This window comes from Phasianus colchicus, chromosome 4, assembly GCF_987193195.1.
Source record: "Phasianus colchicus chromosome 4, bPhaCol1.hap1.1, whole genome shotgun sequence".
NCBI lineage: Eukaryota > Metazoa > Chordata > Aves > Galliformes > Phasianidae > Phasianus > Phasianus colchicus.
In genome coordinates, this window is record NC_143439.1 from 55,133,450 (window position 1) to 55,159,539 (window position 26,090).

The 26,090-nt window shown below is 36.0% G+C and overlaps 1 protein-coding gene across 1 annotated transcript in view; it reads left to right on the forward strand.

Moving 5' to 3' along the window:
* The window catches only part of DHX15 (DEAH-box helicase 15), a 41,677-nt gene that overhangs the window by 14,113 nt on the left and 1,474 nt on the right, over positions 1-26,090 (forward strand). Inside the window, exons 6-13 of the mRNA XM_031588432.2 lie at positions 5,513-5,680; positions 10,004-10,090; positions 11,476-11,625; positions 11,775-11,883; positions 12,905-13,096; positions 16,069-16,191; positions 19,262-19,452; positions 25,775-25,944. Coding sequence (XP_031444292.1) covers positions 5,513-5,680; positions 10,004-10,090; positions 11,476-11,625; positions 11,775-11,883; positions 12,905-13,096; positions 16,069-16,191; positions 19,262-19,452; positions 25,775-25,944 — 1,190 coding nt within the window. The remainder of the gene's footprint in view (positions 1-5,512; positions 5,681-10,003; positions 10,091-11,475; positions 11,626-11,774; positions 11,884-12,904; positions 13,097-16,068; positions 16,192-19,261; positions 19,453-25,774; positions 25,945-26,090) is intronic.

Genomic DNA, 26,090 nt, shown 5'->3' on the forward strand with positions numbered 1-26,090 from the left:
ACTTAAACTTTTTTTTTGGCATTTGTTTTCTTCAAGGTTAAAAGTCAACTGGCTCATTTATCCAAGATGAAGCTGTATCTTAACTGTGTAGTGTTGCCGGCAGATCAGCCAATACTATTTAAAAGATTTTAAGAGCTGGAGCAGTCCTGAAGATCTTTTGATGTTTAGGGATTCTTTGTGTAGGCCTTCAGTATGGTGTCAGCTGAAGAAGGAAGCACTTCTGAAATCAAGTTGCAAAGAATCATGTTCACAAAATAGTTTTTTTTTTTTCTGTATGTCTTCTCATAAATGGTTATACTAAATGTTCTTAATATGACAGCATTAGTTGCAGTCTTTTTGTAGAATTGTTTTTTTTGAAAGCTAATAATATATGGTTTCGGTCTTAAGATGGACTGGAGCTTCACCAGCAAGTTGTGTGGATGGTCACATGTTAGTTAGCAATTGAGCCAGGATGGTTGCTGTTACTTGAGGCATGTCAGTGGTGCAGGGCAACTTTGGTCATTTTGTGGAGCTGCTGTTGAGTTCCAGTGCAAGTTAAAGCCTCAGCCCATGGTATTGTGGGTGAGTGCTGCACACAAACAAAGGGCAGGATATTCATACTATAGGATTGTTAGCTTAGAGGGGGCAGTTTAACTCATTAGGTTCATTCCAACTAGTCTTCCCAGGTTTCCTCTTCCTTTTTTTTTGACAACCATTTCAGCAGAACTGCTTGTTCATTGCAAACTTGCTGCTCATGGTGTGATGCTCTAACTCCATAATGTACATAACTGCTCCTATAAGCCTTCAGTAGGTGTGCCTCATTCGGTACTGCATAAATACCATCAGGGAGAAAATGAATGACTTTCTAGTGATCATTCAGTTTAAATAATATAGTAAAGACTATTTTCAACAGTAGGTGGAGGGAAGGGGTGGAGTAGCTCTCTGCTTGATAAGAAGCAAAATTGATCCCTTCTGTGGTTAATTTTATACAGCTCCTTTTAGGTGAACTGGTAATTATATGTTCAAAACCTTCTTGATTTAGAACTAGGGAATATTGGAGTAGTGAGGTGATACACTTAACAGTGCAGATGCAGTTTTGAAAAAATTTGGGGGAGCTGGGGATGTAGTTATGCTTCACTTATTCCTTACTCTTAACTGTGTTCTGATGCAGAGCCTGAGGAACCAATATATTTCTAAATTAAATTGGCACAGATATCTTCAAAAGTCATATCCAGAAGATTTTCTGTGATTAGACTTTCATAAGTAGAATCTTCCAGGAAACAAGCCAAACCATCCACTGCCATGAACAACAACAACAAAAAACCCAGTATTATTAGGCTTTGTTTGTGTTTTTAACCTTGCTTTTTTCTTCTAGTATTTATACTAGATAGGAATCAGTGCTGGGAGGGTCATATGGAGTGGGAATTCATCACTCATTAAGCCCTTTGGTGAGTCAGAGGTTAAGCCACATCAGTTAGAATCCTTTCAGTTTTAAATACTGACAGCTTATTGTTGTCTTCCTTGATCACTTCTGCTGGGCTGAAGAAACTTTTTTTTTTTTTTGAGATTTACCTCTTTTTTCCCATTCTCTTGCCATCCTTTAAGCACTATGAAGGGTTTTATGTTTTCTCTTGGATGAGCTGGGGAAGGGATTTAGTTCCTTAAAGGGTAGGAATTCAACTCTACCATCCTAATTTGTCTTGTTGCAATGTAAGTAGTTTTTCTGTGTATTTTGAAAGCAGGAAGTGGTGGTTGATGCGATTCTTTGGGATAAGGTGTGCAAGCAGTAGTGAGCAGTATGAAATGGATAGGTGACAAAAAAGGCTATGAAAAGGCTGTCTTGAGCATTCAAGTAACTAAACTGCAGCTAATGCTTTCTCTGGTTAGTTAGTAGTACCTTAGTATGTGTATTTGTAGAAGTATTGATCAGCTGTGAGAGGAAAAATAAAGCATGCTCTCAATTTGTTGACAGCTTGATATGAGTAGCAGTTATTGCTATTTCCAGAATGTAATATAAAGCTGCAGTCCTGGCTTTCTGAAAATTCAGGACTTTTTATGTCAACAGTCATCAAATTCAGATTTTCCTTATTGTCTAGTGACTCTTTGCGTTTCTACCTGCACGGAAGAACAGCTTCAGTGAAAAGGATAAAAAATTACTGCATCCGAAGGTGGTGGTCTTTGTTGTGTTTCTTCTTGCTTAAGCACTAGTCATCAGCCTGCCTTCTTTGGAAAAGTGGGTTAAGATGGAGTAAAAATCTTGTCAGATTCAAGAAGCATAAGTAGCCTACTTAATGTTTGGTGGAAAATACAGATGGCTGTACTACCACTTCTGATAAATTAAAAGGAAATTGAGCACTGTGTTCTTGCTTTGTTTATAATAAAACACTGGAAAGCATTGCTTCTCATATGGACTTAAGTCTTACTGAACTTCATGACAAAGCTTGGAATTCAACCCTTGGCGGGAAGGCTGTAACGTGCTGACCTACACAGTTCTAAGAAGGAATCAAGCAGGGAATAATGTGACAGTGTGGTGAGAGGAGAGGCACACCCAGTACTACCTTTGATCACAAGTAGGGAGTTGGAAATAACTAAAAGCCAGCAGTCTTGTGATTGCAAGTAATGTTCCTTTAGTTAAACTTCTGATCTAGGCATTCTAAATTTAAAGTAGTGATAATTCTACAACCACTTAATTATATTAATCCATTTTGATCAAACTAGGAGCTTTTGAAAACTTTAATGCAGACAGGCTGGCTGGGACAATTCTGGGGATTATTTTTCAGATAACACTCAAGAAGTCTCATTTTGTGAGGCACTAGGATCAGGTTCTCTTAAACTAAGTATTGTCTAAGCCTCGCACCCCTTATTTGATAGGCATACTTTGATTACTTCCGAAGCAAGTCTTTTTGCTAATGCTCTAAGCAGTTGTGGCTTTGACTGGTTTCTCCGATCCCATACATGTTCCTACTGGCAGTGCACTGATGTCCTCAAGTAATTGGTGAAGTTATCAGGGCTCTTTGAGGAGCTTTTCAGACAGAGTGTAAGGCAAGTTTGCAATAGTTTCCCTTTTTTTCTCTCCAAGAAGAAAAATCAACATGTTTGTTGGTGAAATAATTCCTTTTCAAGGGATTTTGTAATGGACTCAATGTGCAAGCATTAAAATTATTTTAAAAATAAAATCTTCCAGTACTTATGTGTAGAGACTGTTGAATTAGACTTGCTGAGCCCTCTGAGGATTAAAGCTAGGGTTGTGTGTTCAACCATACCTGTCATACTGTCAGACTTAAATGCTTTCATGCAGTACAAACTTATCTGACAACTGAATCCTCAATATTTCCAAACTGTTCTAACTATGTATGTCCTTAAGACTGCATGGTTAGGGATAGCTTTTCAGAAAGCTTTCTGACAGAAATAACAGTTGCACTTCACTGGAATTGGAGAGTGATTGTGAGTACAGCTGAAGGAGAGAGCTGTGTATCTATTACTGTGGTAGTTTGTTTTTCTTATTAAACAGTCCAGTACTACACGGTTCTCTTGAATTGTCTTTACATGAGTCACACTGGCTCTTGATGACTTGCATTCTTTAAGGGGATTCTGATGTGAATGATTTTCTGCTGATTCTGTCCATGGTGCCCAGCATCTGATCTTTCCAATGTAGTGCATTATGTTCAAATTCCTTAAAATGGTTTCCTGATCTTCATATCAGAAGCTCAGCTCTGTGTTAGGTTTAGTGTTTAACTTTTTATGTTTTTGTAAGACAGTCTGATTACATATTACATTTCTAATGGATGTCCAGTAGCAGCTTGTGAAGACTTGGCAGTATGTGCAGATTTGAGGGAATGTGGCTTCTGAGTTAGTCGCCTACTTATTTTTGACATGTAGTCTTTTGTCATAAGGATGGTTACATGAAATTATTAATTTACTGAACTACTGTGTATGATGTGTCAACTACATTAGGTTTTTACTTCTTACTAAGAGGCTATTAATGAGCTTTCTAGAAGGGTTTGTCAGAAGAATTCCATATATTGGCTTCGGTGTAAATAATTTCACTCTTTGTTAATAAACCAGTAGGGGGCATTCCAGCTCAGTTTCTTGTGTGCCTCTTAGGTTGTGAAAGATATTGGATTTGTTGGCAAAATGCACCTTTGATTGAAAGTGTTTTTTGTTGTAAATATGTGTAGTTCATTCAGATAGGCAATATAATGCTAGAAGGCATTAAGCTTCCTATTAAGGAACACTTTGATATCAACGAGGTACGCCTTGCACCTGTTGCTTTGCTGTGCTTCTGTTAATTATGTATACTGGTCAGTACAGAACATGAGTATTGTACTATGTGTGCTTATTTAAAACATGCTGAATGCAGTTATGCTGAAAACTGAAAAGTCTCAGAGTAAAGATGATCTCCAAATCTTGTCAAGTTTGTTCTACATTCTACCTGAATTTTATGGTTTCTACAAAGGAAGCTGCTTTTGTTTCCATAATTATAATTTAAAGCAGTGATTTTTACAGAAGCTTTATATTATCTGATGTTTTATGTACTCCTGTGAGTGTCCTAAGCATGACTTCAACTCCAGGCTGGTCAATTAATTGTGGTAAGGGAAATCTGGCCTCTGTTCTTGGAATATGTTGTAGACATGTTTTTGCTTACTGTTATTCTTGTCACAGTGATTTTATTCTCCCATCAGTGGTTCACTAGAAATATCAGTAGTTGATTAGAGTACCTCTTAATTATACTAATTAGTTATACTAGCAATTTTAAGATGAAGTTAATGAATTGTATTCTTTTGGCCTAATTTTCATTACATTTTGTCATAACTATAGGCTATATAGCTGACTTATATCTCTTGTTTTAAACTGCAACTTAATTGTATGTGGGCTGCATTGAACTCTTGTGTAAGAAACAATAGGAAGTGCAGTGCTTTACTGAGGTCAAAACTACACGAGAAAATCTGTACAGTCTGCAGAGTTTGTTGCTCTGAATGTTCTACTGTTTAAATGGAATTCCATTTAATTTTACTTCAAAATCTCAAGCACTGGATTAAGAGGTTTGGTTCTGAGCATCCATGTTTATACTGTAAAGGTGTTTGTTCTCATTAGGTACAATGAAGCAAATCTTCCATATAATTGCATTAGTGATACGTGACATTGAAGCTTAATTGGCTTATTTTAAATATCTTGCACATCAATTTCTTTTAGATTGTGAAAATTGAAAAGGTCATGAGTGCAGTTTAATATTCCAGGGTGAGAGATTTCAATTTTAGTACAATTTGCAGAGAATTAATTAGGAAACATGACTAAAAGAAAAAGGATGTTGCATGCAAATGAGGCTGTTCATTAGAGTATGGAAGAAGCTGAGGCATCTGGGAGCTTTGTGAAAATTTAACTGGAAATCAGGCAAGCACCTGGATTTTTTTAAGTGAAATTATTGTAATTATTTTTCTGGGAATAGATGACATAGTGCAATGATGATGAGTTTTTCTAACATAGAATGGATTAGCTTTCCTATGGAGTTTTTTTAACCACTGTTGTTTTGCAGGAGATTGATGAAGCCTGCAAGAGGATAAAACGTGAAATTGATGACTTAGGTCCTGAAGTGGGTGACATCAAAATCATTCCATTGTATTCTACCCTTCCTCCTCAGCAACAGCAGAGGATTTTTGAACCTCCCCCACCAAAAAAACAGAATGGAGCAATAGGAAGAAAGGTAAGTAGTATACTGTTTTAATATGCTCTTCACAGTTGGTTCAGCAGTTCAGTCTGTTACAGGTGTTTTAAGTGTACAGAAATGAGTAGAAAGCTTTAATGAAGCCTTAATCTTTATCACTTGAAATCAGAATTACCTAAAAATTTACTTCTTCATGCAGTTCAAAATTTTGCCTTTTGTATGTGATGCTAAACTCTACTAGTAAAGTTTGATTTAACTGAATGGAACTGGCTTTCATACAAGTTTCTTTTGAGGAAGAGAAGATGGAGCAAATACTGAATTTGACAGCCACTTGATATATGTGGAGGGATGGGATTTTTTTCCCTGATTAGTTATTGAGATGTGTTCTTCCTGGAAATGAAACTGCTGGATAATGTCCTATAAGGGGTTGGTCATGTTCTGTTTGCTTCTCAAAAGGCTTATGGGAAGGTACAAGTTAAAACAAGTTGTCAGTGTAAAGGGTCATTCTGACTAAGAAATTGGGCTTCTTTTCATTCATCAGGCAAAAAGGATTGAAGAACTCAAGTCTTGAAAAATGGTATTAGTGCATGTTCTTCACAGAGTTATAATAGTTCAATTCTTGAATGCATATATAAACTACATGAGAAACTATATGGATATTTCTCTAAAACTGGATGTTTGAAGGAATCTGATAGAGCTTCTTAAGGCTAAATGACTGCTGTATGAAATCATAGTATTTACCAAGTTAGATTTTTTTTTAACAGCCAAAGCTGAATCATGCTATGTGCTTTAGGTGGGGTTTATTCCTTGATTGTTTGCCTTTTTGGACAGTACAATGTATGTGGAATAGTAGAGACAACTTCTTAGTGTTCTGTAGGAGATTACTTAATAAATTAAGAGAAATTATCTTATTTTTCTTATCAGCGTTATTTTAGATTGTGTGCTTTCTGCAGTCATGAAACTAACACTGCAAGTAAAGTGTATTAGTAAATACGTCCAATGAATGAAATTGATTTTCACAGCTGTGTATTTCATTTAAATTCATTTAAAGCTGTGGACTTCAAAATAGACAGTTTCTGTTACTCTTTATAAGAGGATAGCATATGCACCATGGACTTCTCATTATGTTGATCTGTCAAAGAGTGTATCAGTGTTGAAGGACACTCTCTTTGTAGTAACCATCTTTCTACAAGAGAAATTGACAGTCCGGAAAAGTTTCAGCTGAGGGTATAAAATATGTAAGCAACAGATTCAAACCTATGAAATCATTCTGTTGACAGACTTTTTTTCCCCCTTTTTTGCTGTGCTTCTAATTATATGTTTGACTGAAGTGTTCTGGCTCTGGTATAGGTTCATTTGTTTATGATAAATCTAGGAATGAAAAGTGCATCCATGAATTGAGAAGTTACTGTTTTATCTTCCGTTAGCAATCAAAATGTGTCAAGTAGGACCGTAGAGTGCTGAGCCTCTGCTGTGTTACAGAATGCCTGATTCCACAGTCTCTGGTGGCAGTTGAGCCTGGTTTTCAGAACTGCTGAGGAAGGACAGCTCAGAAGAGCTCTGAATCGTTTGAAAGGCTCTATTAGGCTTAAAAATATGTAAAGCAAAGGGCATAGATATGATTGCTTATTTCCTCAGCTTTAGTTTCATTGAGTTACCAGCTTCTAAGAAAATGATTGTGAGAGTCTTACTTGGAAGTTGACGCTAGTAACTTAGTCAGCTGTGATCAGTCCAGTGTTAAATTTGAGAGAAGCAATGTCTTGTGCATTAATCTTTAGGTTTCTAAAATTAATAAACTGCCTGCAAATTTTAATAGTTAAAATTAACCTGTGGTTAGCATTTTAAGCATTTCAGTATTGAACATGAGAGCAATTACCTGTAGCGACCATATTCTTTCTAGGTGGAATCTAAAGTTCAGATCAGTCTTATAGTGGTTTTTTTTTTTTTTAAAGGCTTTTTCAGTAGTAATTTCACTGGTAAATCCTGGAGTGGGGAAGGCTTTTCCTTATTATTCTCTCTTTTATGGTTAACATGTGCCTTTAAAATTGGGAGGACGAAAGAAGGTGCATTGAATCTGACTGCTCTCTTCTGTGATTCATTTGAAATTTGTGCAAGATAACATACATATCTTAAAAATTACATTGTGGCACTAATCTCTTAGTGTAAATTGGCATTTAGTTTTGCCCATCACTTCCTATAAACAAAGCAGTTCCTGATAGCAGAATGGTATTTCCAGACTTGTTTTATTTTTTGTTCCAGGAAACTTAAGAGTTAATGCATGGGCAATGTGTAGAGATCTTAATATTTAGCTAATATGTAGCTTGTTAATATTCCAAGTAAGCAGTTTAATCTCTGAAATCCTTGGGGGTATCAAAGTGTTAGTGTGATATTTAGAAATCTTTTTGCCATAACCATTTCTTTAATTTCAATAGTGCAGTTAAAACTGCAAAACTGCAGTTAAAGGTAATTAGATACAATTTATTATTTTACATAATTCAGCACAAATTTCCTTCGTCTGATTTCCATGTAAATTTGTTTGATTTAGACTTCAGATGTCATGGAGCTTAAGTCAGGTTTTTCTTCAATTACTTGCAGTATTACATTCGTTCCTTATTTTTTAAATGATGTTACATTAACAAGTGAAATATGGACATACAAGAGGATCCACTGTTGTAAATATTTTTTTCTCTGCTCCTGGAAAGTCCTGCATAATTCCAAGTGCAAGACCGGTAAATTCAAGTTAAATTGATGGGCCTTTGTGGACTAGTCGTACTAACAGTATTGGGTTATCAGTACTGAAGAAGTGTTCTGATAGAAATTGGTGATCAAAAGCAGCACAAAAACCTTCCAGTGCTGCTTTGTAATTCATTGTGAAGCTTCTGGGGAGGAATGCTTTGTGTTTTAGTAGGTCCAGAAAAAGTTCAGACTTCCGATAAAAACACATTTTACAGCAGCAAGCTGAATGTGGCTTGACCAGCCTGTTAATATGGGAGTGCTAGTTTAATTTGCATATTTAATGACTTGCAAAATTTTTGTGACAGTGCAATTGTGCTTCTGTGTCACCAGTTAATTGCATTGCTTTTTTTGTAGGTTATTCCTCAACGAGAGGTATATTTTTTTAAAGAATTTCCAAATAGCATATCATTTCAGGATAGAACACCAGATTGATTCCAGATTGCTTTTTTTCCCCCCCGACCTAAATACTGCATTCATTATTTAGCAGCTTTTAGGTGAGCTTAGACACTTAAGTCTACTTTGGATGCAATGAATTAAGAATAATAACTGTCAAAATGATTGGCCAGGAGGAAATCATTAGGGTTATCAATCTATTCCAGCCACTGGCTTCATTGTAATTCAGAACAAATTTTTAGGAGAATCAGATTCTAATTGCTAAACTGAAAATTGTGATGATGGTTCTCTGAAATTAAGAAATAAAAGGTAAGTAGTCTAACTGATACCATGAACTCCTTTTGAATCTTTTTTTTTTTTTAAGCCAGCATGTGTTTTAATGTGTGATATGTGACTTAATGCAATCAGTGTTGGGATGAGAACTTGAAATATCTGTGGACTGCTATACCAAATCTAATTGTGTGAATGGGAATGAACCAACCTTCAGAACTCAGATATGCCCTTGTAGTTTCAGGTGAGATGGTCTGCAGAAATTCTGTAGAAACTCAAAACCATAACCTTGAAAATATGTGAATGTATTTGACTATCCGGTGTTTTTAAAAGATATAGTTGAAATTAAACAGGGTTTGAGGATCTTTGCTGGAAGGTATTGAGAACTGCTTTATTCTGAAACAAGTGAAAAAATGTGTGAATAAAAATAATAAGCATATATCTGTTTTGTCTGCTAATATCTGGAGTGTAAAACAGAGAAGGCTTTCCTAATTGCTTAACTGGAGGGGAGCATCTGTGGATAAATGTGACTCATCAAAGTACAGTTACATAACCCTTGATAGAATATTATTTAACCAGCTTGCCATCTTTGCGCTTAAAAAGGACTTTAGAAGGCAACAGAAGATGTTGGAGAGCAGGTGTGACTTCTCATTTTTTACTGGTGCTAAGCAAAATTTTGAATAGAAATTTTTCATATAAATATCTGCTCTTCTGTTTTTTTTCAATGCTGTCTTTTTAATATTGTTAATGAAACATAGAACAGAAACACAGTGGACAGAATTGGATGGACTTCAGTACAGGTTCATCTGGTGGACTTCAGATCCAGCAAAAATTTTGGAGCAGAGCTCTGCTGATTACTGATGAGGTGGAAGAAAGTTTGCTGACAATTCTTGCTGCAGGGAATCAGGGCTTTGTATGAGTATTTTCATGACCAAGTAGTTATTAACTTTCATTTTTCAACAGGTTGTTGTGTCCACTAACATTGCTGAGACATCATTAACAATAGATGGTGTTGTGTTTGTGATCGATCCTGGCTTTGCAAAACAAAAGGTAAATACCATATTAGTTGATCTGGTTTGATTGGGTAATTCTTCTTTGTAAACATTTTGACAGGTCTTACTCAACTGAAGTCTCGGTGCTTAATCTTTTGCCTTTTTTAAACTTAGCTAGAACAGCATAAAACAGCTTAGTAGAGCTTTAGCCTTAAAAAATAAGATTTGAAGGTAGGTGTAGAATATGAATTTCCTAGTTACTTGATTTACTGAAAGTAAACAACAGGTGCTGAAAGTTACCTGTTTAAGTCGTGTTAAAATGGGAAACTCTAGCACTAAAATGAGAAGAGAGAAGTAATAAATACCTAGGCTTGTATTGTTTCTTGTCAGTGTTTATTGGGTGCTCTTGCAGCTCTGAAAATCACATACCATGAAGCATTTCTTGGAACATGAAGGGAGGTTCAGAGAACTGAAGTAGATTTCCTGTAGTCAAACTAAGAACTAAATGAAGTATAAATTTCAAGTCTTTTGAACTTCATTTAATTCTTTCACTGGTAACTGTCTTAATATCTTAGTTTCTTAAGGCTTTTCCTTTAACACTCATGCACATTGTCAGCCACTTCTGCAGAATGAGATACAGCAGAATGTGGGTACAGGCAATGCAGCTTAATACGCAAGTTGCAATAATTTAGGTTTAACTCTATTCTGTAAGTAACTCTTTTGGCTGAATACCATCTGTAATAAGAACTGAAGGTTTTGAGTACGATTTTCACCCGTTCATACCGGGAAGGTGTTAGACATGAACCAAAGGAGGTTTTCCTCTGAACTTGATTTTTTTCTTCTATTTCATGAACCCTGGGGGTGGGCAGCATGTGTAACTGCAGTGAGAGTGCTGCAGTATATCACAGAATATTTTGTATGTGAAAATCAACATGTGGCCTTGAAGTAATCTTGCTTTATAATTGGTGTGATTTTACAGTTGCATTCGAGCCTTGATGTTACGTTTCTCTGACCTCTAGAATACAATTATTCAACCTTATAATTGTATCAAGACAACTTGTTTTTGCGTGGAATTACTTGAGCATCAAGAGTGTGTTTAGCACTCTATAGAACAAATTAGACACATTAGTTCTGCCATGAAAATCTTATCTAAAAATACACACACATTTAAGGACGATGGGAAGCCTGGCAGGAGATGATGTTAATAAAAGAATTAAAAGTAGCTGCTGTTTTCTAGGCAGTTGTGAAGCTTTTTGTCAACTGATTCAAAGGATTATAGAGCCAAAATTGTTTTTCCCTTTCAGATCCATACAACTTGTGATTTCCTAGTCCAAAGTTGCATTTGAAAATAAATTTCAAGCTGTCTTTTATTTGTGAGATAAGTCTTACTATGAGTGATGTTCATTCATCTCCTTTTCCTGCTCTTATTCCACTTTGAAATAGGTGTATAATCCTCGTATCAGAGTGGAGTCTCTCTTGGTGACTGCAATTAGTAAAGCTTCTGCTCAACAGCGAGCTGGCCGTGCTGGTCGTACTAGACCAGGCAAGTGCTTCAGGCTTTACACAGAGAAGGCTTACAAAACAGAAATGCAGGTAAGATTACTCTTTTTGGAATGCATCTGTAAGAGCACTTGGTCCAAGTAGCCAATTGTTTTGTTGCCAAGCAAAATTAAAATTTGAATGCCTGTTTCTCCAAGCACGAAACTACACAGTACTGTAAATTTTCTTTTTCCTTCCCTTAGGATAACACGTACCCTGAGATTTTGAGGTCTAACTTAGGATCTGTAGTGTTGCAGCTCAAGAAGCTTGGTATAGATGATTTGGTGCACTTTGATTTTATGGATCCTCCAGGTATTTGTTTCATATTTTCTTGTCTGCTGCAGGCATAGACGACTTCAGCAGTCTTTAATTTTGTTGAATATTTTATACAATGACATGAAATATTATTTTTTTGCTGAAACTGTTTGCCTGAGAGCTTCCAGTGGAAACAGGAAATATACTGAATGCCCTTTACCTGCAAGGATATGACGAAATTATGTGCATTAAAAAATGTATTGCTGTGTGAATTTTTTACTCATCACCTTGATTATGCTTTCTAATTGCACATCAGTTAACTGCATGTAAATAAAATTGGCTAGCATTTTTAAAGCTGAATACATACTTTTTGGATTAGTCTATAAAATTAATGTGAATCTTTCTTGTGAAAGTATTAAATGTTAGAAATACCTTGAAAATAGCAGGGTTGTGTTGTAAATTAAGCTCACAGATCAGCTTTCTATAAATTACGTCAAAGCTGGTTGAGTTTTTTCACCTGAAATGGCTATAAGCATTTAAGCAGTTCTACTGAACTGCATTGTTAGTATAGTGCTATGTGGAGTGGATGCTAGCTTAGCAGGCATCTGGATTCTTTTTTGTTTTTTTCTTGTGGGCTTAATATACACTTGTAAGAAATGCAGATTTAAGGGAAGTTCTTAAAGGTTCAGATTGTAAAAGAACATGGATATCTAAAGCACATTGTTGAAATTCTGGGACTGTACCCAATCTGTTTTCTGTTGAACAAGAATGATGTCAGTGCTCTGGGAGAATATTGATATTATTACATGAATATTTAACAATGCTTCTGCTGTTTGAATCTTAAAAAGTAATACTCTTCAAATATTCAAAGACTTTGAACCAGTTAGTAGCTGTTCTACGTAAGTGATTTTTATCTACTAGGTCATTCGTATCTGGGTGTGTATAATTGGATTTGGTAACAATTTTGTGTTTGGAAGCCAACTGAATGGAAAGTGAAAAAACAAAGTCATCTGTGCATTCTTGTTCTTGCTTATTAATAGCACTTTGAATAATATAACTACGTAAATATTTCTTTCAGCTCCTGAAACTCTGATGAGAGCCTTAGAGCTCTTGAATTATCTGGCTGCTTTAAATGATGATGGAGACTTGACTGAGTTGGGATCCATGATGGCTGAATTTCCACTGGACCCACAGCTGGCTAAAATGGTTATTGCAAGTTGTGACTACAACTGTTCTAACGAGGTCCTATCTATTACTGCCATGTTGTCAGGTAATATTAAGGAAAGGGATACCAAAGTGCAAATCTTCAGTTTGGGGGAAGTTTGAGCTTTCCACATCAAAAACATAAGCAATCTAAGTTATTTTTAATAAAAGCTGATTTGTCAGAAATTTAATCCATTTAAATTTCCATGGGTTTGCTTGTAGACCTGCAGCAAATAATCATTAATGTTACGAAATCAACACGCATCGATAGGATCAAACTTTTTGATTAACTTTTAGTTAAACTGTGTTTATTTGAGTTAATAGAACATTTTGGTCTAGTGGAATGAAAATTTATTTTTAGCTTCATAATCAGGACTAAAAATGTCGACTCAACCACTCTGCTTTTAAGGCAGTGAAATCCATTCTCTATTGAAGAGAAATATCAAAGTGCATTCTTCTGCACTGTGATACATGCCAGTATTTCCAAAAGAATTAGAGCACAAATTATATTAAACTACTAAACTTGTACATGATATGATTTTTAGTAATTAATTTTATTGGAAGCTAAAAAGCATTCATTACTTTTAAAGGAAAGAAAGCAAGTTTGGGGGAGGGTGTATATTTTTAATAGTTAATTTGTGTGCACAGCTGTACTCTGCATAAAGTGAATAGTCCTGTCATTACAGCTGCTTGTCGAGAGAGATCTTGAGAGAAAAATGTTGTCGAGCAAGCCTTGCATCTCATTCTCCAGTTTACATAGAACAGACTTCATTTTCTAGTTGGTCTCTCTAGGACAAGCAGCAAGATTTTGTTCTTAGGAAAGTCAGGATGTTCTTTATTCATAATTATTGACGTGTCTTTAGGGTGTGTTATTTAACAGGCTCTTTGCAGTTGTACTACTGGTTATGTGCTTAACTTGGACAATGAGAAAAAATAACCTGAGTTTAAAATCTGCTTTGGTTAAGTCTTACAGTATATTTATATGAAATTTTTTTTTAAAAGCAAGCTAAAATGTTTGTTGCAGAGTTATGATTGTTCAGACTCAGAGCAGATGGGCAGGGCAGAATCTTTAATTTTTTAAATTAATGGTAAGCTTAATTGCGGAGGTGGTGGTAGGTTGGTGCCTGTCTTTCTCTTGCCCCCAGCTCTTCCCTACCCACCCCAGAAATAGCTACGAAAAGAAAATCCAGAAGTCTAGGATTTGTCTGTTTTAGTCAGTTGATTTGTCTTAGTCTTTTTTCTATTGAGATTTTTTACAACCCTTTTTTTTTTAAGGTTGTTTTTTTTTAAACATTTGTCTTGAAGCTGGTTACTGTTGAGATTGCAACTAAAACTCTACGTAAAGACTAAACAGCCTAGTATTTGTGGTCTGTTTTTCAAATAGATTTTGTTTTTTTAAACTGGTGATGCAGCATCTGGTAGATAGTAAATATAATAATGCCTTAAGTGTGCACATAGATTGGCTGGATGTGGATAGGAATCCAAGTATTAACAGTTTGGACTAAAATGAAAACTACATACCAGAAAAGAGTAGAGAATAGTATAGAATAAATCAGCAGACTAAAAAGTTGTAGTTCATTTAGAAGTTACTGTAAAGTTCTGTTGTCTTGCTATGGGATTTCACATATCTAACTTCTCCATAGAGCAAGTGCTACTAATCAAAGCAGTGAATTATTCCAACTTATTCTATTACTGATTTTTACTTTTATTAATGTGTTTGAAACTAAAATAGTCTATATTTTTGCTTTCAAATAGAGGACATAAAATATGGGGTATTTACTTTGCACCTGCATTTCAATTTTATTTACTGCATTAGACTTTCTGATTTGTTACCATGTGACTCAGTATTGCGGTTTGCATTTTTCTGAAATTACATCCAGTATTCAATTCAATATACTTCTGAAATGTAGTGGTTCTTGGGATTTTATGGGATTTAAAAATGAACACACAAAAGCTCTCATCTGTTGGGGACAGATGAGATTAGATTTAAATTATGAGTAGGCTACTGTAGTCTTGGGGAAGAAAATGAATGATTTGTAGTGTTAGCTGCAAAATTAATGCTGCTTTGGCATTAATTTCATTGAAATTTAAACTCTTAAAAATTACATCTTCAGTATGGCCTCCTTTAAACTGCTTTTTTCTCCTGTTTATCTCTGTAAAGTAAGATTTATAACTGCTTTGAATGTATTACAAATTTGTATTAAAACTGCAAACCTGTAAGAATGTTGACAGACCGCAAATAGTATTGTAGCAAGCTTAATTCATGGTCTTCAGTGGTCTGTAAAGGGAATGTTAAAACTTACTTTTTTTTAATTCAACTCAGAATAAGACCAAATCAGACTTTGGAGAGTGTAAGTGGGCAGAGATCATCACATCGCTGTTTTTATTTCAAGTAGTGTCAAAGGACGGTTTAACCTTCCACCACTACCGCTACCATCACAACTTTTAGTCTTGATATTTTCATTCACATATGCTTCTGTATACCAGTGCTGATAACAATACCATATTGGGAAGATGACTTGACTGTACTGGTATGTTCTGTTTAGTAGCAGACTTGTAATAAAGCTAATGCTTGTTTAGACTGTGTTAGTGCAGTATAGTTCCAAAATTACCTTCTGCTCTTATCCACTGTGAAGGACAGAGGCTTTCTGAGAAAGCAGACTTGTATTTCAAGTATTCTGTTATATGACACTAGTTCCTGGTAGAGCTATCAGCACTGGGCCTTGAACCAAGATCTATTGAGAATTCCAGTATGTATAGGTAACATTGATGGCCTTCAGAATAGAGATTTTGATGCCTACGTATAATTCTATTAAAATAATCAGGTACTCTGTAGCTTTGAAACCCTCTTGTCTTACAGATGTGGTTAGGTGTTGATGTACCAAATCAAGGTAGTAAACAGTCCAAGATGCAGTTGGAGGCCATCCTGCCCTGCCCTATGCTCTGTGAACTGACCTAGCTAGGCCTTGTTCCTCTATCTGTGAATGCGTGACTCATCGATATGGGCGTTTGTGTTGGGCCCATACCAACCTTGTTTAGTCCCACAGTGTTTTGTTCGTCCCACGGAAGCAAAGAAAGCAGCAGATGAAGCCAAGATGAGGTTTGCCCACATTGATGGAGATCATTTGACACTGCTGAATGTCTACCATGCTTTCAAACAAAGTAAGTGTGTACCTGTTGTAGCAAAATAACTTCATGTTTTCTATGTGGCCAGCTTTTGTTCCCCAGTTCTGTGGGCAGTTGAGAGACCAGGTAGGGCCTTCTTACACTATTCCATTCTAATTAATAATATATTTTTTTAAAGTATGTAAAAAAGCTAATTAAATGCTACTTTCTTTAGGAGAGAGAATCAAAACCTAGTAAAGAGATCATGTTTAAAAAGAAAAGTCTGGAATCAGGCCAGGTTTTTAAATCAGTGTTGGTAACCTTGAACAGAAGGAAGCAGGCTTTCCCATAATTAAGAAATATTGAAAACTTGTTATCTGATGCTAATTATAGAAAAGTCAGCATAATTGTTCAGTAACTTCTCAGGGTGAGCAGCGCAGAGAATGTGTAACTTACCCTGGTTGTAAATCTAAAGATGACTTAATCTGGTAGTGAAAAGCAATGTTTTATGATCTAGCTGTGTTTCTTGTGAAAAGAGGAAAAAAGCAACAATCTGAGATCCCAAGTAAAAACTTAGTAGTCCTTTCTGTTGTAGTTTTGATATAGGAATTCTGTGTTGAAACAATTCAAGCACTGTTTATCTTAATAGTGCTTGAATTGTTTATCGTAAACAAGGGTGTCTTAAAATTAAACACACCAACGTATGTGTTCAAAACTGTCTTAAAAAAAAATAAAAGCCAAGAAACTTATAATTAAAACTTGCAACTGGAAGATGCCTATCAGTTGGTTCTATTAGTTGTTTAGATAACAGGATCCAAATTGTCTTGAAGATATCGGTGCAGGAACATACCTACAAGATGCTTTCCTGCTCAGGTTAGTCTTCTCTTCCTTAATGAAACCAGCCTTAGATAATTCATCAAAGGAAAATGACTGTTTGATGTCCTTGGCAGTAACTTAATATGTGATGAGGTCAGGGCCTAAATCTCTTAGGGCTACGTTGTCCTGTTTCTAAAAATACATGGAACTATAATGTGGAGAACTTGGCTGAAAAGTCAAGACATTCGCTTGGTGTAGGAAATACGTGTTTGTTTAATATGGACAAAATATAAAACATGAAGCAGCATTGTCTACTTGAACATGCAGTTTGAACTTCAGTTTTGCATGATGTGAAGTAGAAAATCAGGTAGTTTTTTACCTTTTTTTGTAGTTAAAATGCATCCAAATACAGTAAATTTGTTTGACACGTTTTGCTTTTAATCTGCTGGGAATGTTTTTTTTAAAGACTTAAAATGTACAGTAAAAATAGCTACTTTTTAATCATTATAATATTTTGCATTAGTAAAGTTCATAACTGTATTGTATAATTCTGGTGTAGAAATATCTTCTGTAGTGAATTGGGTACATTCTGTCACAGATATTTCAGTGGTTTTTATAAGTCAGACAAAATGTGTAGGCTGCTTAATGATCTCTTTCCTATTGCCCAAATCCAAGTCATATCCTTATTAGGATTTAGGTAATGCAGTAGTGTTGATATTGTCTTGCACAGTAAATTTCTGTTGTAGTCTTTAATTTCTGTCTGCAAACAGAATACGCGTACTCGTGAAGGCCAAGTGGTGTCAGTTTTCAAGGCATTCACCCACTTGTCTGCTCCTTATTTTCCTGACTGTTTTACCAAGTCCTTCTGTAAATATTTCACAGAATCATGTATTTTTATATCACAAACATGCTATGTGTATATATAATGTCATATTTTATATATACAAGCACATATTTTCAAATGGATTGATTTTAGTTATCAGTAGCATTTTTTTGTCAAAAATTGGGGAGCTTTTAAAACACATAATTAAATGAGACAAAGTATTTCGTTTCTGGATAGCCTTCAGCACTTCAGCCTCTTTTCCTTTTTTCAAAAAAAAAAATCTCTACTGCTTGGCTTCAGAGATCTGTGGTTTTGCAGTCTTTTTAGCACAGAATTGCATGGGAATAGTCTTCAGTTGGCGTTTTACTGTGGAATAGAGTTTTCTCACATTCAGAACCAGAATAAAAAACCACAGATACTGTTTATGCCTTGAACAGTATGAAACAGTTCTGGGTCATGTTAAAACACACAGTTCAAATGCCATAGGAAGCAATGTGCTGTGGTACTTAACAAATTTCACGTTTGCTGTGTAGTGTACCAAGAGGTTCAGCATTTGTTTGATTTTAAATTTAGGCTGTAAGATGAAGTACAGAAGCAACTTTAAACTTTCCTTCAATTATTTAACCCTCTCATTTATATAAAGCCCGTTGTGTGAACTTTGTAAATTGACTTGCGTTTCGACAACTCTGTTGAAGAGAATTTAAATTGCTGGGATTGGTTTTGTTGGATTACTGAGGTAGCAAATACTAGAATAGCGTTACTTGAAGACTAATACAGGTGGTAGGGAGAGCTAGGCTTCTCAGTGTCATATGTGTAGTTCTTACAAAACAGTTTGCTATCTTAAAAGATCTCTTATTAGAGCTACCAGCAGTAGTAAAAAGAGTAACATTAAGCATGGGAAGTTCACAGTTATGTTACTGATGCTGTATTTTACCAGTCACTTACTTTTACTTAAACTACTGCGAGGTGCATTACAGTTAGCATTGGACTGGTGTGTTTATCTACCTCTTCAACAGTTAGTCAGCGGCTTAATTTTAAGGGTTTGACTTATGACCTGTAATTATGTACCACTGTCTTGTTTATTTGTTGTATGTTACAGTAAAAAAAAAAAGACTGCAGCATTTTTTATGTTGAATTGCATTTTGTTGCAGATTTTGGAGACTTTTTCTAATTGCAGTGCAGGTGAAATGTGCAAAATTCATTGCTGTGGTATTTCAGCAAAACGTCAGTGGTTGTGCATTCTCTATGTTGAGGAGGGAGGAAAGACTAATTTTCTTTTGTTTCCTGAATGGAAAATAATATAGACAGGATATCTAATGAAAGAAATCCACTGAATAGGCAAGAGCTGTTATCACTTACTAAAAAAAAAAGTTATGGATATCTTTTCTTGGTGTTCATCTAACTGAACACCAGTTACTTGCTGTTTTATTTACTGATTCTAATTGGATAAAATACTTATTTTTGATTCATGTTTTTTTAATATTGCAGATCATGAGTCGGTTCAGTGGTGCTATGACAACTTCATTAACTACAGGTCCCTGATGTCTGCAGACAACGTACGCCAGCAGCTGTCACGAATCATGGATAGATTTAATTTGCCTCGTAGAAGCACAGACTTTACCAGCCGAGACTATTATATCAATATAAGAAAGGCATTAGTTACTGGGTATTTCATGCAGGTATGTGTGTGTTTTTGTAGGGGAAGAAGTTTAGTTTCATATTGCTTTTAGTGTTAGTGTGGTTGATATCACTCATCAAAACTTGAGGAATGTTACTTAAGTTGTATATGGCTGTCTGTATTAACACTTAGTCTTTGACAGATTGGTTGTTGTTCAAAGTAAAATGTTTTGTCAAACTTTATTTGGTGCAGAAGTTGTAGACAGTCCTGCAAGTTTGGAAATACAGTTTCTGGCCTGACCAGTCAGGAATTGACTGTGTGAGTACTTAAACAGCATTATGAAATCAGTAGTGTAATGCATGCCTTGGTAATGTTGGTGCTAGCTGTCTGAGCTTACCACAAAATTTCTGAGGGTGAATCATCATTATCCAATTGAGTAAGAATTAAATTCCTTAATAGCCAGACTGCTTAGTCCAATACTCAGAGATTAATTAAATCTCTGATACCATGGTAGAGGCTTCACTTTCCTGAATGAGCCCTCTGTTTGATTGTTGTTTTATCTGTGGTGTCTTAGTAGAGGCAAGCAAGGATGAATGGTAAAGAAGAAAATGGTAGCAGATCTTCCCTCTTTAGGGTCCTTTTTTCCATAAGTGGCTCGCTGAGCCTATCCCAAAATCTTGTCTTTGACATCCTTTACCAGATTTAATTGTAAGTGGGCAGAATCGTAGGGATTGGAAGGACCCTCTGGATATCATCTAGTTCATCCTGCTGTAAACTGTATTTTGCCACCTTAAACAAACTGAGCAACCTGAGGAGATTTCTAGAAAGATTTCATAGCAAAAGTGTATTTTACCCTCTCACTCAGAATTACTGAGGTGAGTCAAGAGATAGCTGTGGTTGATCTGTTGAAGGTGCATGAAGTCAAAGCCATTTCAACAGTTCTACTCTTTAATCTCCATGACACCATGATACCTGACCTCAGCTATGAGCTTCCTTTCATGAATTCCATGTTGCTATGAGTAATGTTCAGTAGAAAAATTGTTTATAATGCCTGAAACAGGAAATGTTATTTATCTGCAGCTGAAGGACGTAAAAATTAAGTCTATGTGCATGCTGTGCCTTCTGTTTGCAGAGATTCTCTGACATTCTGGGGGCTCTTGTTGAGAAGAGCCAAGTAATGAAATGCACACATCAGTTTTATCTGCTTAGTACAGAGCATGCATTGAATTGGAAGTGTGAGCAGTTGCAAAGTGTGTTTGTGTACAGTGGTAAGTCAGTGTAAGCAAAGTAGTAAGGTCTGTGGGCACAAGCTGGTTAGCTTGATTCTTCAAGCTCCTGAGTTTAACAGTATAGTCTGAAATGAGAAAAACAGGAGCAGCTACTGTGCTGATATAGTTCTTGACTACAGTATTTTCTCATCTAATTGCCATCTGCCCTAGAAACAGTCATTGAATTACTCTCGTTTGGTACTATAGGAGTATCTGTGTTACTCGAAGCCTGTGGCTGATGTCTGACATCATGTGCCTTCACAATACTTTATTAACTGTTCAAACAAAACCACTTAATTAACGGGAGAGCTGTAAACTTGCCCGCCTTCAGTTGTGTCATAGTCACTGATAATTACAGTTTCTGTTGGTTACTGACTGTCTTTTAACCCTTCATATTTCAATACAAACAACTCTGTGTAGAAAAGCTTCTGAAATGACAGATACTGCCAACATGTTAAGTGTATTGTAAAGCTTTTCTGCTGCGTCTCCAGTTTCACCATGTTTTTTAAAAGGGAAAACATTTTTCTTGGTTCTTTCTAGTAACTGTTTCAGCGTGACACATCTGAATATGCAGAATATACGTAAAATAAAGCAAGAGTACTTGGAAAATCTCTTAAGCTACCCATAAAAATAAAATGCATTGGAAAATAAAAATAGCACAACTGAAGCTTTGATACTTACAGTATGTTTTGCTTAAAAATATCTGAAATCACAGGTATTAATAATGAAAGAAATCCTAGAATTTTTCATGACTTGGCTTTTTGGAAGTCTTTTATGTGGTATGGTTGCCTTTTTAAGTGCAGGAAATGCCAGTTTAACTAAATTTAAATGCTTTGGGAAGAATATCTTTACATACATCACAGCTCAGACATGCGTGTGAGAGAACTTGGGCTTTCCAAAGACATTCCAGACCCTGAAATTACTCAAACATTTGAAAGATGGAGAAAAAAAAAAAACCCAGTTTTTGCTCTCAACGCTGTTCTGTTTGTCTTCAAATTAAGCTCGGATCGTTTTTGGAAAACATAGCTTAATTAAACACAGGTTATATCAGGGTCATTACAGAAGATGAAAGTCAATAACCTGTGCTGTACAAGAAGTTGGGTGTTGAGGCTGCTCATTAAAATCTCATTCTTGCTACTGCTGAGGTTTTGGTACTACTTTGTATACATTAGAGTCTGTACGTAATCATACTCCTACAGTAATTGGTATTAAGATAAAGCTACAATATCAAGGTGGTCACCAGTACATTTAATGGTATTCACTTCTCTCAAGGCATGCAGGATACAATTTTTAATAGCTTTGGAAACAGTTGCATGACGTAAGAACAGAAACTTTGGAAATCCAAGCAACTGCTATTGCTTTTCAATACATGCTATTATTCATTCTTTCAAGAAAAAATATGAGAAACAATCAATTGCATAAACTGTTGAGACCAAGCTGCCAAAACTAGTAGCCTTTGTTATTGTAAGTGCGTTCGACTTGGACAGTGTTTGATATGTTTACCTCAGAATACGTGCTTGGGCTGAGTTCTGTAATATGATGGATAATAAAAGCACACTTAAAACTTTAGGGGTGGAACAGTGACTCAGTGATTCTTAATAAAACTGTGATGACTTTGAAAATGGTATTGGGGAACCTGGAACTGGAATGTTTTTTTATGGTGGCACATTCCATGGCTTCTGTTTGAATTTGTTGGACTGATAAAAAGCATTATATGTTATCAGCAGGTGGGATTTTCTCAGTCTGCAGAGGAGCCTGTTACAGGAAGAGATGCATGGGCTGCCTTGGATCCTTATGATCCTTTTAGGGTTGTGTTTGTGTAGCATACATTATGCAGTCAGTAGTGTTCAACTTCAGACTCCTATTTCCAGCCTCATTTGCAAATGCTTCATATTAATATGTGACAAATTCTTTGAGAAACTCTAGGTTCAGATTTGGTCCCTAGTGCCTTCCTTAGCACTGTTTGCTGAAAAATGAACCTGTTTCATAGGCATGCTTTGTATGGTTCTGTGGTTTCAGTGGAAGCCTGATTTTACTTTTTTTTTGACTCTGGAAAAACATCACTGAATCACAGAATGATTGAAGATGATTTTGCCCAACCACCAAAACTGACTTCTGTGAAAATGAAATTGGAAGGGTGTCTCATTTTCAGAGCTCATTTGCTATATTCCCCTCCCCATAGCTATGTCCTAGCATCCATAAGCAAGAATCCTTTTGTGGCGAGTTGCTAAGCCTTTCTAGCCAATCTGCTATTTCAAGTCTGGGAGAGGGCTCCAAGGAAAGCTGATCTTTTTCTTTCTGAACTTTTCTTTAACCAAGCAGATGTCTAAATACGTTTTGCAGAGGAGTACTTGGGTTTTGTTTTCCTGCTCTATAGGAACTTCAGTTGTGCTTCTTTCTTTTCTTTGTTTCTAAAGGTAAAATTTTATTTCCTGTAGTTAATAAGTCAAGAACACGTGCCAGCATGACATTGATCAGTCCTTTGCACATCTCTACTCCCCATATTCATAGAAGGTGCAGAATTACTGATGTCTTTTTTCCATCCTTCCTGACAATAGGCAGCCAGGCTTCTCTTGTGCCATCCTTTCCGTGAGACCTCTCTATCAGTTGATTTAACTTTACTAACTGAATAAAGTAGCAGAAAATAGTTAATATTCTTCGCTAGATCAACATGATACACTGACTTGCTGAAGGGTAAAACAAGCAGCAGAGCTTACATAAAGGAGAGCTTGGATCATATGTTTGTATCATATCTATGTATCTAGATATCCTCCTTCACTTGCTTGTAGATATAGATGAGAGCAAGTCCCTCTTCCTGGTGTTGGGGAGCCACTGTGCTGCATGCCAGGGGTGCAAAGGTGCATAAGCTGTTTCCTGTGTGTGCTCGTTTGCTCACTTATGTCAGCCATGGTGCTTTCCAGAGCCCGTTCTAAATTCTTTCAGCATGGTAATCCTACAGGATGCTTGCACCTTCAAAGAAGAAGCAGAATTATCCTTTTTCATCAATGCTGAAACATCTCTGTCCAGGAGCGAGCAGGAGGATGTAGTGGCAGATCATCATTGCTTGCTGTGGAGCCGTTGCTTCACTGTGCACGTTTCATTACAGCACTGCCATTACTGAACCTGGAATTAGCCGTCATTCTGTCTGCTAACAAGCATACTTAGGAGAAACATCTAAATAGGATAAATTCTGTGGGCTTGGTATTGTTTCAAAATTGAAATAAATTGTAACAATATGTAACTGCTTAAAGGTGACTTAAGGCTGATATCAGGGTTCTAAGATGACTTTTTTTCTAATTGGAGTTATTCTAGTCTTTTTGCTACTCTGGAAATTTAGAGCTAGCTATGCTTTTCTTTTGCATTTTAATGAATATTCTTAATTAGTTATATCAATCTTTTTACTTCAGAATTGCACAAATAGAACACTTCACTATAAATTATGCAGAAAAGGAAATGGTTGTATGCAGTTGAGGAAAAGTAAATGTTGGTACTTCACTGTTTTTTAATAGGTCTGGGGGTGATTGAGGTGGTAAAGGTAAGTTGTATTGATTTTAAATTCAGAAGAACGCAGTTTTGTGGAAGAAACTAAACTGATTGTACTGTCCTTCTATAGGAGGAGCAGCAGCAGCTAAAATACTTAGATATACTTGTACGCATATTCACTTCAGGGAAAAAGTGAAATTTTTTTTAAAAACAAAATAAAGTGCATAATTCAGCACTCACGTGCACTATTGTTGTGCCACGTCTGAAACAGATGAGTTAGTAATCTGCTCTGGTTTACAGCTGTACTGATATTTAATTCTGCAAATTTTGAGTTAAGCTGAATGAAATTAAGCCTGAGTAGTTATGGGCAGTGCACTGTTTCCTTTTAAAAGTGCTTCTGTTGGCTCTCCATACTTGAAAATAAAATAGCTGTATGATGTCTGAAGTCTGGGGTGAGAACAGCTGGTGATTATGGAAGTGAATGTCCTAGGTAGGAATGTCATAATGTATAACAGAGAGGCAAATTTAAAAGTAAATAGCTTGTTGCAAAGCTTATGTAGAATTTGAGGTAACTATTGGATTAGAAATCCTGTGATTTTAATTTAATAAATGTCATTTACCTTTGAGAAGGAAAAGAAAAAAAAAACTGTAGGAATTAAAACAATTGAAAAACAAAAAAGTATACAGTCTGTATTAGAGGGAAGTAGCTAATGATTATCTGATTAAAAATGTCTTTTTGCACATCTTTTTAGCTGCTCTGTTCTGCTTAATCTTTTTATGGTATTTTGATACATATAAATGATGAAATAACTATGAGGGTCATCTTGAATTTCCAGTATCGAAAGGTTAATTTTAGTTACCTGTACTTCTAGATTAACTGTTCTTACAGGGAACATCCTTCTAAGGATAAGTGATTGCTTTACCAAATCTTAATGAGCTCAGGTATCAGATCATCTTGGTGAGGCAGACATTCTACCCTTTCACAGAGTGAGAAGCTTGGTCAGGGAGGTTAATTGATTTTTACCAAGGTCGCAGCAGAAGTATGTTGCTGAACCTACATTTTTCAGCTCTGAAGCTTGTGCTGTACGAGGCTGTTGTTAGTTTTGGACATGTTAAATTTCCCATTCTAACTGGACTGACACTTCTTTTTCCAGGCTCACCGTGGGGGAATTTGTACAATAATAGATGCATCAATAAAATCACTACTGAAACAGTGCATTAGTAAAAGCTTGAAATGATAATATAGCTACTGTAGGACCCGTAAGCAGCAGCTGCAGATGGTGTGCTGCAAGGAGTTTTGTGCTAGATCACAGCTGATTGTGGTGTTCACAAACCTGTCTGTTAAATATTTCATTCAGTACTGTTTTCATTGCTGCTGTACTAATAATTCTTCTTGGTGGTAACTATTTTTATAATGTTGCTTGAATGGTATATTAGTGTATACATGTAAGGCAATTAGTAGAAACATCTGGCATCCTGATTGTGTGTACAAAAATCTGAGTGCTTCAAGTGGTCAAGTAATGAGCTAAATTTAGAGAAGGTTTCAAAGCTGCAATGAAGTATTTTGGATGCAGTGCTACTCAAAGTCGCTTAAGCCCTCCTGTGCTAATGAATTGTTCTCTTTTTACTTAGGTGGCACACTTGGAACGAACAGGGCATTACTTAACAGTAAAAGATAACCAAGTGGTACAGTTGCATCCTTCCACTGTTCTCGATCACAAACCGGAGTGGGTGCTTTATAATGAGTTTGTCCTTACAACAAAGAACTACATCCGGACATGTACAGACATCAAACCTGAATGGTAAGCAGAAAGTTGTAAAGCAGTTGTGAACTACTGAGAAGTGGATTGATTTTTTTCTCCCATTATAGACAGTCTTCACTTTTCATGAATCCAATATTATCAAAACAGTTTGGGAAATGGCAATTGTATGGACTAGTGAACTTGTA